The 13,147-nt window shown below is 55.4% G+C and overlaps 5 protein-coding genes across 5 annotated transcripts; 2 read left to right on the top strand and 3 right to left on the bottom strand.

The window, feature by feature from the left end:
• Positions 1-7: 7 nt before the first annotated feature.
• C8Q71DRAFT_566739 (uncharacterized protein) lies at positions 8-2,596 on the top strand. The gene is made up of 5 exons (XM_047919400.1): positions 8-313; positions 378-409; positions 468-732; positions 1,104-1,416; positions 1,467-2,596. The coding sequence occupies exons 1-5, from the start codon at positions 271-273 to the stop codon at positions 2,398-2,400; spliced, it is 1,587 nt and encodes a 528-aa protein (XP_047779924.1). The 5' UTR covers positions 8-270; the 3' UTR covers positions 2,401-2,596.
• Positions 2,597-2,661: 65 nt separating this feature from the next.
• C8Q71DRAFT_566743 (WD-repeat protein) lies at positions 2,662-4,200 on the bottom strand. Its single transcript, XM_047919401.1, has 2 exons — positions 3,028-4,200; positions 2,662-2,965 (listed from the first exon to the last, which is right to left on the bottom strand). The coding sequence occupies exons 1-2, from the start codon at positions 4,053-4,055 to the stop codon at positions 2,923-2,925; spliced, it is 1,071 nt and encodes a 356-aa protein (XP_047779923.1). The 5' UTR covers positions 4,056-4,200; the 3' UTR covers positions 2,662-2,922.
• A 1,029-nt stretch (positions 4,201-5,229) lies between these two features.
• C8Q71DRAFT_754984 (WD40-repeat-containing domain protein) lies at positions 5,230-8,973 on the bottom strand. Its single transcript, XM_047923523.1, has 7 exons — positions 8,915-8,973; positions 8,075-8,856; positions 7,336-8,008; positions 7,239-7,280; positions 7,127-7,186; positions 6,980-7,070; positions 5,230-6,915 (listed from the first exon to the last, which is right to left on the bottom strand). The coding sequence occupies exons 2-7, from the start codon at positions 8,482-8,484 to the stop codon at positions 5,669-5,671; spliced, it is 2,523 nt and encodes an 840-aa protein (XP_047779922.1). The 5' UTR covers positions 8,485-8,856; positions 8,915-8,973; the 3' UTR covers positions 5,230-5,668.
• Positions 8,974-9,487: 514 nt separating this feature from the next.
• C8Q71DRAFT_566693 (uncharacterized protein) lies at positions 9,488-12,083 on the top strand. Its single transcript, XM_047919399.1, has 4 exons — positions 9,488-10,005; positions 10,064-10,207; positions 10,262-10,415; positions 10,468-12,083. Exons 1-4 carry the CDS (start codon positions 9,666-9,668, stop codon positions 11,834-11,836), a joined length of 2,007 nt encoding a protein of 668 aa, XP_047779921.1. The 5' UTR covers positions 9,488-9,665; the 3' UTR covers positions 11,837-12,083.
• On the bottom strand, positions 11,930-12,889 carry C8Q71DRAFT_566481 (uncharacterized protein). Its single transcript, XM_047919398.1, has 3 exons — positions 12,407-12,889; positions 12,123-12,244; positions 11,930-12,074 (listed from the first exon to the last, which is right to left on the bottom strand). Exons 1-3 carry the CDS (start codon positions 12,699-12,701, stop codon positions 12,024-12,026), a joined length of 468 nt encoding a protein of 155 aa, XP_047779920.1. The 5' UTR covers positions 12,702-12,889; the 3' UTR covers positions 11,930-12,023.
• Positions 12,890-13,147: the final 258 nt, after the last annotated feature.

Raw genomic sequence — 13,147 nt, 5'->3', positions numbered from 1 at the left:
ATCTGGCCTTCTCGTTGTTCCCCAGTCAAGGCATTGTTCGCCCTCTTCAGCCTCTGCCCGTCGGAAACGCGAGCACCCCTCTCACAGAGTCTACCACCCTCGCCCCAAACCGCAGCACTCCGAAGAGGAGGCTGAATTTGGGCAGCTTGCGCACTGGTTTCGCTGTGTCCGAGGTCCCCGGCAGGACCCGGAACCGCGTGGTTGGCTGCTGTCCTGAACGACGGGGCGAGCAGCACCGACGACGAGCAGACGAATACACCCGACGACGCGATGGGTTCATCCAAGAGGAAGGCTGCGAAGCCTCCGCCGCAACGTGAGTCGTCCAGCTCGCGTGCTGGAGAGGCGTCGTTGATCAGCTCTGCCCCGTCACCGCCCAGTGCGCTCCCGCACAACGAGGAGCAGAGGCAAGGTGCGTCCACCCATCTTATCGCCGGCCACGCGACTTACGCTCTGCACTCGCCTTGCAGCCCCTAAACCTCTCTGATCCAGCTGAGAATGGCCAGCTGCTCAATGAGCAACTACGCGCCATGGGGCTCTATGCCGCCCCGACCCTCGGCGACGGGAACTGCCTCTTTCGCGCGCTCTCCGATCAGCTTTACGGCACGCCCTCTCACCACCTTAGACTGCGCCAGGACATCTGTGACTGGATAGCATCCCACAAGCAACGCTATGCGCCCTTTGTCGATGACGAACGGGGTCTAGACGTTCATCTCCAATGCATGCGAGAACCAGGTGTGTGTGGTTTGTGCATCTACTCTGAGCGGTGTTCTGCCGGAAGTGCCTCGAGTCCTAGTACAAATCAAGCTCAAGCGTTGCTTGAGCTTATTGTGGCGGATCTCTACCGCATTAGCGATCCGGTCAATGTCCAAATGACTGTTTTGTCTGGTCGCGTTGCCGAACTACAGCGAATGATTGTTATGGTTGCTCGCATTGCAGTCCCGCGCGCAAGTGCCAGCGGGACAATGGTGGTTCAGTCTCAGACCCGCTCTCCGTGCCCTTCGTGAAAGGTCTCAGATCATCAACAATCGTTGACGAGGATGTCAGCCTCCGACACTCGGTTTCGCCTCATTCTGTCCATTTTCTGTGGCTGATTTGCATTTTAGCGACATACGGCGGGCATCTTGAACTATCCGCCTTTGCACACATGACCCGCCGTGACGTCAAGGTCATCCAGCCCGGGCTCGTGTACGTGATCGAGTGGGCCGCGGGCGGCGACGCAGACGAAGATGCAGATAACGTCGCCTCGACATCCTCCGCCCCGCCGACGTCCTCTGCGGCCGTCGAGTCAACGGCGAATGGGCGTGAGAAACGGCGCGCGGCGCGCGATCGCAAGCGCGCAGAGAAGGAACGCGAGAGGCCGCCGCCGCCGCCCGAGCCTTCAGAAGAGGACGACCCTCCTGGCCCAGTCTACGTTGCGTATGTACATTTTGTTCTGGTTACATGGAGCCTCCTCATCATTGCCGCAGATATCATGACTGGGAACATTTTTCATCTATCCGCAACTTGCGAGGTCCACATACAGGGCTGCCCAAGGTTGTCGAAACGCCTGCACAAGATACTTCCAGACCGCCTTCACCGGCACCAGCCAAGAAGCCGGCCTCAAAGGCTAAGACTAAGCCAGAGTCCAAGGCGAAACCTGAATCCAAGGCGAAGGGCAGAGTAGCCGCACTTGCGCAGGCAGAGGCACCAGAGCCGCAGACGCCATCGCAGATCCCACTGCCCTCGTCCCGTTCGGTGTCGCCGCTACCCTCGCGAGCGTCACCCGTACTATCGTCTGCACCGACTCTGCCCTCAGACTCGAACGAAGCACTTTCATATCGTTCGCCGAAGCGGACGTTCGACGAGTCGTCTGCATCATCGCAGGGGCATTCAGAGAGTTCACAAAGCGCATCTAAGCGGCAGAAGAGCTCCTCACGGCCATCTTCGACGGCCGCCCGGGATAGCGAACAGTCAGCCGTTGGCAGCGCACCGCATGGCATGGACATGCTCGTTGACGATGCAGATCTCGACACGCCCGAGTTGTCGGCGTCAGGGTCATCGTCTGCATCCGAGAGTTCCCTCTCTTCCGTCCCATCGCCAGAGCCTTCCCCGCCTCCCCCCGTACTGCCTCCCTCCCCAGTACAGCCGCGTCTCACACGCCGGCAGCGTAAAGCACTCGGTTTACCGAGACCTCGCGCGGCGCTTGTGGCGAAGACTACGGCGAAGACGAAGGGCGGTGCGGGGAAGATCGTCATCCCAGGCGGGAAGTCGAGGAAGTTCGCGAGCAAGCCTGGGGTGCAGGACACCGGCGACGGCGACGGCGAGGCCGAAGACGAGGCAGAGGCGGGCGCGGGCGCGGAGTGGAGGAACAACGGCACGGGCCGCGTGGACGTGCGGGGGTTTCGCGAACTGAAGATCTAATGACTCGCCCCGGCGGGGTGCGCCCGCTGCACTCGATCTATCGCATTTTTGCATCAGCAGGGACATTCGGACATCTCGCACATCATCTCCTCTCTCGGACTCCCCGTCGTCATCGTCGTTGTCGTCGTCTTGTTTTGTCAGTGCACCGCAACCCATCTCCTACGCAGCATCCCCTTCTTCCTCAGTGTCTTCCTCGTTTTGTCTTCCGCATCACGCACTCTGCATCATGTCCTCGGGCTCCCTTTTGGCCTCACGCACCCTCGATACCGCGCATATTCATAATTAGCGGCTGGCTCCTCTGTATCGAACACGACACGCACGTCCACTCACGCCCTATCCTTCTTCTGATCTTATCCCATGTCAATCCGGACTACCATCAGAACTGCATGGCATGATGTGTCTCCTCCCGTTACTACATCGTCGCGATACCTCGTACATACATCTCAGTTATCTTTGCCATCTGTGTATTATGTCTTGCGACTGGTGCTTTCGCATGTGTACCACTACTAGATGTGCTAATTACTATCTCGTTGGAGTCCATCGACCATTCCTGTTATCGTCGCTGCTGTGACGATGGGTTCTGACATCAGGTCCTGCACTACGGCACGCATCACGATGAGCACGTACGATGGCAGTTCCCATTTGCGTACACTCCCGTCATCCGATGCCGACGCAAGGTGCTTGTTGTCGTGAGAGAAGGCGAGATAGTTGACGGTGTCTGTGTGGCCGTTGTACTGCACCACCTCCCGCTTCGTCACCATGTCCCATACCGTCACAACATGGTCCTCGCCGCCAGCAGCGAGCAAACGGCCGTCAGCAGAGAATGTCATGCCCATCGCGACCTTGTCTCCACAGTCGATACTGTGAAGTAGAACGGCAGTATAGGAGTCGTACGTCTTGATGATATGTTCGCTCCCGACGTAATGGAGGTGCCTTCCATCTGTAGAGAACGTCGCAGCCCATACACAACCATCATCGCCCTCGCTGAGCGTCATAAACTCGTCCCCGAGAAGTGCACTCCAGACCCTAGCGGTACCATCGTCCGAGCCTGTGATGAGTCGTTTTCCGTCGGAAGAGTACGCCGCGGTGTAGATCACTCCTTCGTGCCCCTGCAGGTCGCAGATATGCGACGCTGTATGCGTACTCCACACATGTGCAGTGCCCTCCGCGCTTGTGGAGACGAACCGCTCGTTGTCGGGGGAGAACAGGATAGACATGACGATCCCGTTGTGCTCCTCCGTCGACGCACGCAAGTTCCCGGACTCAGCCTCCCACAGCTTCACGGCAGAGTCGCCAGCCGCGGATGCGAACAGCTTGCCGTCTGGTGAGTACGCGACACAGTCGACGGTGTTTTTGGCATGAGCGTGAAGGGCTCGGATCATCCCTCCTGCGATGAGGTCCCATATGATGACACGTCCGTCGCGCCCTCCGGAGACCAGTTTGTTTCCATCGGGGGAGAAGACGAGCGAGGAGACGGCACCGCCGTGGTCCTGGAACTGATGCCTCACCGCCTGGTTCATCGTGCTCCAGACCATGATTGTGTTGTTCTCGAACCCAGCGGCGATGTCTTTCCCCACCGGGGAGTATGCGAGGGCGGAGATCCCACCTCTGCGCTCGGTGCCGGTGAGCGCTGGCATATGGAGGATGAACGACATGCCCTGGAGTGTTGAGGAGTGTTGAGGGGATTTGTCTAATGAGACTGGGTAGTTATCGCTCCCGAGTCAGAAGTTTCCTAGGTAGCGTTCGATTTCACCTCATCATCGACGCATTGGTTTCATGATGTGTGCGGTTATACAATAGCGCGACCTGTTTCGTGTAGGGCATTCGAAGTTCACTATACTCTCCGGATGCGTCATAGAAAATGAGCTGATGGAAGCTATATGTGTATGTCTAGGCATACATAAGTTAGTGTGAATACGAAACGTTTGTATCTGGTCGGAACTCACTGTCATCAACTTCGTTCTGAGGCCTGAGGAACTTGCCCTCCATGTGGGCTAGCACTTCAGTGGTCACAGATAATTAGCCGATTTTGAGTGAACGGAATAGCTCTTGTCGACCGCCGACCTGCACTAGTGCAAGCAATAATGACACTGAGTCTCATGAGTCTGACAGTTGGAAGCTTCACAAAGAACAACATACTGTAGCGAACCTAACAACCCGGATGGGGGTGTGACGTGTGACACATTTACACGATCCGGCGGCGCGGCGGGGTTGCCTGTGACGTGTGACGACCCGCCCGGAGGGCGGGCCCGCCGCCGTCCGTGACACGCCCGTGGGTGTGCCCGCCGCAGGCGCCGCCCCCAGCGCCCAGTGACAGCGTTGGCGCCCAGTTGGCGCCGGCGGCGGGGTCGGATGTGACAAGGAACCAGCCGTCTCCGCCGCGGCGGGCGACGGGCTTGTGACGTGTGACATCCGGGTTGTTAGGTTCGCTACAGTACCTCGAAAACGCCTGTCAGACTCAGTCACTGGTAAGTTATTAGTATGCAGGTCTCGATCATTGATGTTGACTGTGGTTATGCTGCCTGTGGGTGTTCGCCGACCCGTCCGATTCAGAACTCTCGGCGTGAGGTCTTGTGTGCCAGTGGCTGATTGTCGGTATGGACATTCTGAAACCTTACGAGGTGTAGAATCCGGACGTGAGATCACTAAGGCCGCATCGATTGAGTATTGAGTAAACTATTGAGCAAATGTTGTGGGCAGGAAGGCCACTAGTCTCCGTTGCCGACCATAAAAGAACGACAAGCGCTTTTATGGAAGGCCACGGGTGACGGCCGCGAGACGCGACTGTGTGGCTGAGGCGTGTCACGGTGGCGTGTGGCGGGTCACGGTAGGTAGACCATGCTGGCAGTGGGTGCACCACTGCACATAAAGTTTCCATCTAGTCTTCTATTCTTTTGCCAAACACGTCTCCATTTGAATTTTTCATTCCAAGTCGGTCGTTTGCTGCATATCAAAGCCCGGCTACTTACCTCCCGGGAACAGGCAAGCCATACTTATAACTATATCATCACTGCAAAACGTGACCGTAGGCTGCTTGTATATGAACGGTATTATGTGGGCTATGAAGTATAGGCAACTGTAGTCTTCTCGACGTCAACCACTAACTTACATAACAGACAGCACGTCTTTTTCGGCATGTATATCATCAGTACCCATGGAACCAGATCCACTACAACTCTGATCCTCCATTGTTGTCTCTGGAGCCCATCAAGCGATGCTGCATTAAGCAAGCATACTAGTAGGAGTGCACGTCGAACTAGGTACTCGCTTAAATAGGTAAAGCTAAGGTCGGAAGTGTCCACTTGTGCGCACTGCCGTCGTCCGAGGCCGATGCGAGGTACCTATTGTCGCGAGAGAAGGCGAGGTGATTTATGTTGTCGGTATGGCCACTGAACCGTATGATCTCCCGCCTCGATGACATATCCCATACGGTGATGCTGTGGTCTTCGCCACCTGCGGCGAGCAAGCGGCCATCGGCAGAGAACATCGGAGCCATGGCGACCTTGTCGCCACAGTCGATGTTATGAAGTAGGTCAGCGGTGTACGAGTCGTACGTCTTGATGACGCGTTCGCTCCCGACGTAGTGAAGCACCTTCCCGTCCTCACCGAACGTCGCTGCCGAGACCAAGCCGCCTTCGCCTTCGCCCATTACCATGTATTCGTCTCCGAGCAATGCGCTCCAAACCCTAGCAGTGCCGTCGTCTGCGCCGGTGATGAGTCGCCTCCCGTCCGGAGAATACGCCACAGCGTAGATCACCCCTTCATGGCCACGTAGGTCGCAAATGTGTGATGCCGTGTGCGTGCTCCATACACGCGCAGTGCCGTCGGAGCTCGTAGAGACGAACCGCTCGTTGTCCGGAGAGAATGTGACCATCATGATGATTCCGCCGTGATCCCCCGTCGACGCATGCAGTTCCCCCGTTTCCGCGTCCCAGAGCTTCACGAACGAATCGGCCGCGGTTGCAATGAGCTTCCCGTTGGGCGAGTATGCAACGCGTTCAATGGCGCCCTGATGACCGGGCAGCGAGCGGATCATCCCTCCTGCGATGAGGTCCCAGACGATAACTCGTCCGTCACGTCCTCCAGAAACCAATACGTTTCCGTCCGGAGAGTATGCAATGAAAGAGACGCTTCCGGTATGATGTTGGAATTGGTGCACTACACCATGGGTCATTGCACTCCAGATGACAATGGTGTTGTTCTCGAACCCAGCTGCGACGTCCCGACCAACGGGTGAGAACGCGAGTACAGTGATCCCGCCTAATCGCTCGTTGCCGCTTGTCGTGGGGAGATGCAGAATGCTTGGCTTGTCCGCTAACATCCCCTTGTCATCAATGCCACCGTCAAACGGAGCTTCGGGGCCGGGATCGGTTTCGCTTGTTCTTGACTGGACACCTCTATCCTCGCCTGGTACTATATGTGCGGAATCGTTGAACGTCCCCTCTTGTTGTTCGACATCGTAGTGTTCAGGAACGTACGTCCCGGTAGCTTCGTCGTCGAATAACAGCATGCCGACTGTGGACCATGATGATTATGAGCCGTATGGCGCACACCTCGGAGTCCCAATGAGATGACTCACGTTTGTCCTCAGTCACTTCGATGTCTGGCTGGACCTCCGCCAAAAAGCGCGATATATCTTCCGGAAGGGGATGTTCGCCTTTATATCGATTCTATGGTCCATCATGAGCCATTGTCTGACGGCGCGAGACCACAGGAAAATGCGTACCTCAGCGCACACGCGTATTATATCTAAGTCACTAGCGATGGCGATTTCAGCGTCGGAATGCTGTGTTCGGAAGTTAGCTGGGATAGTGCCGTGGTGCAAATCGGAGACTCGCCTCCAATATATAGTCCAGAACAGTGGTAACAGGGTCAAAATGCTGAAAGGCAACATCCTCGTAAGATACACCGTAGAGATGACACATGCAATCCTACCGTCGCTTGACGGGGTTCCTCTTCTATAAGCCCTATACCATCATCCAGATCACGGTCCATCGCTAGGTCCATGGGTTCAGCCGCAGCTTCAATCTTGTAGGGAAGTATGAAGCGTCTCTTGGCCTTCATGTAACGAAGAAACATGCATTGATCAGCGCGATATTGGGATGCGTCTCCTGCGCGGTCTTGGCCTTGATTCCTCCTTCCTCGCCTGCTCCTCCCTTGCGCATGATGTTCAGCCTCCTCTAGCGGATGCATCCCCAAAAGCCTGGGAAGGTCTAGTTCTGGCCGGCCCTCCGGCCCTATTCGATGTTCAGGCAAACTGGTTGATTCTCTTCGAATGTTGACATGAGCGGACGCAGAGACAGGGATGCCTGGCACGTCGCCATCAATAGCAACTCTCATCCGTCTGCTGTCGCCAAAAAAGGCGAGCACAGCCCAGCGAGTAGTCTTGACGGATCCCACTACGAAGAGGATATCCTCCAAGTCAATTCCAACGTCGGGCCCTTCCTCGCTGTTCACCCACGCGTGCCAGGCGTCGACGTTATCCTTCATGTAAGTCTTCAGTCGGCGACCCGGATGTACCTCTTCTCGCATTCCTGGTGTGCCTAGTACAGCCATGGCGCCATACTGGGCACTACACTCGTATTCACAGGCGATATTGACGCCATGACTACGTGAACGAAAGGGAATGTCAATCATCAACACCAAGCACGTATACTGAGCTGGTAGAACTCACGTTCCAGCACCAGCCCCCACGTCCTTACGGCCGATACTCTGACTATAGTGCTCGCCCTTACTCACCGCATTGTCTTTGCGGTGGATGGCTGAGGAAGCGAGTTTGAAACACTGGAGATTGGGATGGGCAATCCCGGTCGCCTGCGGGGAATCGTCCCCTCCCGAGATTTCCAGCGCATTGAAGAGGCGGTAGAATCCACCGTACCTGAGATAGCCAACATCGCCGATGAGAACCTCGCCCTGCGTCTGCGATGGCTCGGGTTCCCACAACGGATAGCCCCATGCACGGCTGTAGAGCTGTTGAGCATACACTTCGAACGCAGGATTCATGGCGATCGTAGCTGAGGATGAACTTGGGGTAGACGTCGTCCCTCGAGACGCGGCAGAGATGATAAGTATATGGTTTGGCATGAGGCGGTGTCTTCCGTGTCATGACCGCAATGCTGTGGCAATACGTGGTTCTATCGATAGATGCATGGCCGGCCCGTGCGCGTGAAGCCTGCTGTTCAAACCCGCGAACCGTCGATGCTTTGAGAAGTCGTTGTCTCATTCTGTGACCCGTCAACATCGCCGGACTAGATATCAGTAACCGAGCCTGCGACACCAAACACTCGGACTGCCTCTGACAGGAGCAAAGAGTCCGCCAAAGACGGCGTCCAACTCGTTCCGAATATACGCGCCTTGGTCCACGCATACTGTACCTGCCTAGTACGACACCCTTCCCGGCCCAAAGAACCGCTGCCACCAATATTGACTGCTCCGGAGGTCTGCGACATCACGGTCAGTAGTACCAGTCAATAGACAGTTCGTACATGCATGATAAATTTGAGAAATATTCACCGGTAGGGAGTCAACACAGTGAGGCAGCCGAGTACATGTTTCTAGTTAGGTTCAAGTAGGTGGCAGCCGCACCCTTACGTAAACCACGTTGTGACAGGACTGAGCTACAGTACGACCGTGACTCTCCGTGACTGCCACTGCACCGAGCCTCGAGTAGACATAGTCGAAACCTAGAACCAAGTTCCAAGTAGTACTCAACCCTCTCCGAGTCTTCGAACAGACTTCTGCACTCAGGCTCCCCATCTTTCCAATGCAAGTAGGGTGTTTTTGTGCATAATTTCATTTTGACAACTCCTTCTCTGACTAGGCCCGGAAATGGACTCCGCGAAATACTCGCTACGATATGCACATTCGTGGGCGAAGTCGAACTCCAACATCGCTGAGACGCAGAACATCAAAACTTGCCCGCACGCTGAAACTTTCAATGTATCGTCCCCGAAACTTTCGTCTCATCACGTGATGGTTCGTTCCCGTTCTGAAACTTTCGTTCTGAAATCTATCAATCCACCGAAACTTTCGGCTCGCTTTGTCGGAAACTTTCATCTCAGCGCGTCCGAAACTTTCATTGTGTTATACCCGCGCGATATTTCAATCTATCAACTATCGTACTTTCAATGTATCAATCTTTCGTACAGTCGTGCGTCCCAGCGATCCACGGTATATAAGGTGCCCTCGACGCTCCCCTTTGTCCATCACCATCCCCCGACTTCTCTGACGACGGCGACGACGGCGACGACAAACCCTTCCCCTCCATGTCGTTCATATCTATTCAGTCCTTCGCCGAACGATACCCTGTTCTTGCTGCTGTTCTACCCTTGGATACACTCATTCTCTTTGTTCGACTCGTCGGCCATCTCAGAGAGCGACTGTCTTGGAGCGTTTCTGCGTCGAATTTAGGACCTCCAGCACTTCTCCCACCTGATATTCTACAATTTCTTGCTCATGCTCTTGATACTCACCCCTCTGTAGTGCAAGAATGCTGGGCAGCCCTTGCTGACCAAATCTGGACATCTAAGAGTCTTCAAAGGCAGGGCTGGGGCTCAAGTGACTTGGTGGAAATTTTTCTCAAGTATGGTGTATCTTTGCAGATTGGTATGTGGCTTGTCATGCTGTGAGATATGATGTCCTAGTACTCACACAACCATTTCAGGCTTCTGTGATATGTTCCCACCTCAGAAGACCTGTCTAGACTGCAAGAATCATGGGCTGTCACAGCTTATATGGACACAGGTTACTGTTTTCACATCTCAATGGGGTCCTATTCCTTCATGGTCTTTATCTGCCAATTGTCAAGGTATTTTATCAACTACTGAATGTTGTTCCTATCATGAACTGACATATGTATTAGGATGTGGCACAAGATACTATCCAACATACCATGTACAGAACAGGTCCATGCGTACCCACTATCTGGGAATGCCTCATGCTGTCCATGTGACTACCCACACATACATTGAGGTTTCATTATGTGAGCGCTTTAGATCATCCATGGTCTGTGCTTGGTGAGCAATACCCTGTCTTATGTTCATCAGTAATTGCTGATCAATGTTATAGGGTCTCAGCTACCAATAATGCGCGGATTTACAATCATGAACATGGGGATGTTTCAGCCCGATTTCCCTATGGGTGGCCTGCTAATGGTGTCTTGACCTGTGCAATGGTCTGGGATGCCTTTTTTGTCCACTCCCTCCTTGCTGAGTACTCTGACGTGGAGAGACAGCTTGTTCTGGACAATGAACAGCACCAGACCACACGACTTGGAGATGCAATTAGGGATCGGAACCTAGCAATGATGGGTACAGGTCAAGAGGAATGGGGACATGCATGTGATCTATGCTGCGTTGTTGAGCAGGAGGATGGTAATACCTGTCAGTACTACGATTGCCATCCTGTGACTTGTTCCGACCTCACCACATGCTTGTCAGACTGCATACGTGCTGCTGTCATGGATGGTGTCTCACTCGGCCGGCCATGTTGCAGTGTCCACGACTGCAAAAATCCGCTACCTTCGCAGCGTTCCCGATTCTGTGAACCCCACAAATTCATGAACAGTATCTGCTGTGTCGTTGAATGCAATGCTCCAACCGAGAAGGGGTTCCAGACTTGCAGCGAGCCAAGTCATCGGGCACTGGAGCACGTCGGGACTGAACATCGCTCCGCGATGTTCCAATTACGGAAACGACTCGAGCGGAGCGAGCGGGCACATCTCGAAGATTCCCTCGGACACGACCCACGACACGAGGATGGTGATGAAGTCTTGGAGGTCGACCGAGATGGCGAGTGCGAGGGCAAAGATGAAGCCGGTAATTCAAAACCACGGGCACGATTCGGCAGGCGGAGGACACACAATGAGCAACTATGTGTTGCGACCTGCGGTATCATCGTTGGCCGAGCGACCATGTTTGGTTCCGAGGCACCAAATGGGTGCCGGGTATGTAGACAGGACATGAACACGCTCGGTCAGATCCTATTGACACTTCGATCTCTGCAGGAGTTCCTACGTCAGGTCTACCCTTCGAAGCAATCTCTTCCTGATTTCATCTTCTTCGACAATGCTTGCAAGCTTAAAAAGCACATCGATACCATCGGCGATCGCCACTTCGACAATTGTGCCCTTCCCGTGGACGTCTTCCACATGAACTCCAATCACAAGGGTTCGGATGCATTCTGTGGCTTTTTCTGCAACCCTGCTCGCTTTCCCGATCTCATGTGTGATGGCAAGTGGCGCTTCAATTCGTCTGCTGCAGAGATGACGAATGCTTGGTTTGGTGGGTTTCAAGCAATCGTGCGCGAGATGCGAGAGGATCGCTACGACTTCTTCCTAGACGAAATGGTCAAACAGCGCAACCGGATGGTCATCACAGACTTGCAGGAACGAGGTGCCCGTCCATACCAGATTCCTCGAAATGTACTACTAGACTAGGTGTTATGACGGCATGCGAGCTTCACAGTCGGTGCGAGTGTGATACGCGCGACGACCTGGCCCGTCAGAGGGCCAAATACATCGCGTCTTGTACCTGTAGATGCGCTCGTCATGCGAGCACGCGAGCCGGTGACGGCCACGCGCTCTCAACCCAAGTGGAGGCTGCGATGACGAGCCTCCGAGACGCTTAGGCATTCTCGACGTTTGCTGTGGTATGAGGCATGCTGATGACAGCCGCCTGCTGGATGTGGTCATGTAAGCGTGCGCGCGAAGTGGGGAGACGTACCCGTGCGGCAACACATTTGTGCGTTGATGGTGTCGGAGGGCAGGCAAGAGCCGAGCTCGTGTTATCGGAAACGAGGTCCGCGGGCGATGTCACGACGAGGATGCATGGGAATGTACGGTAAACTGCGAACTGTTGAGTTGAGTTGCGAGACAGCGAGCAGAGAGCGTAGAGGAATGACTCACAGCGGTACCACACCACCGATCGCCATCAAACGAGCCGGCCCATGTATAAAGCTGCCTCCTCAAATGTGCATTTGCGGCGGCAGCACGGTGTTGGGTACGCACCATGGTCGGAGTAACAGAAACGAGTCGAGCGACGCTGGACTACTGTCCGGCAGCGCTGTGATGCAAGACTCCGGGCAAGGGGAACGAGGTGATGGTCGGTGAGTCGAGCGACGCACCGCGCATTACTGTGCTTCAGAGATGTGATGGATGCGATCGGGCGAGTGAGACAAGATGGTGGTCGGTGGGTAGCAGGCGGGAGGAGAGGATTGCGGGTGCCTCTGGACAACGCGCCAGGGAACGCGACGTAGTGGGCGATCCCGCACGTCCGACGTCTTCGGACGAGTTGGAGTAGCATCGTAGGATACTTGCGCGTCGGCTGGTAGTTGCTTGGGCAGAGCGCAAACGGCGCAGGGAGCGCGGAGGACGGCAACAAGAGGCCAGATGGGAGACATTGGGAGACGGGTTTCGGCCTGGCGCGGAACCCCGCAGAGCATACGGGCTCGATGCGGCATCAGACATGGCTTCAGGCTCAGCGGTGAGGGTGGCCCCCGTGGGCTGTCAGAGTTGGGATTGCAGAGCTTGTCTGGGCTGCCAGAGGATGGGCCCGCCTGAGCTCGGGCTGAGGGGTGGGGAGAGGAGGCGGCAGGTATCTTGAGGCATCGGGAGAAGTCGTCAGCATCGGCCTCCATCGCGGATGGCGAACTCTGGTTGACGACAATGTTGGGGCTTGGATGTTGCGGAGCGTGGTGTCGGCGAGGGGAGGGCGCACGCGTTGGGCGGGGAGTCGAAGAAGAACCCGAG

The sequence above is a fragment of the Rhodofomes roseus genome (assembly GCF_022264815.1).
Source record: "Rhodofomes roseus strain CIRM-BRFM 1785 chromosome Unknown C8Q71scaffold_8, whole genome shotgun sequence".
Classification (NCBI taxonomy): Eukaryota; Fungi; Basidiomycota; class Agaricomycetes; order Polyporales; family Fomitopsidaceae; genus Rhodofomes; species Rhodofomes roseus.
The sequence above is the reverse complement of the archived record's forward strand: the minus strand, read 5'-3'. Positions and strand labels throughout refer to the sequence as shown.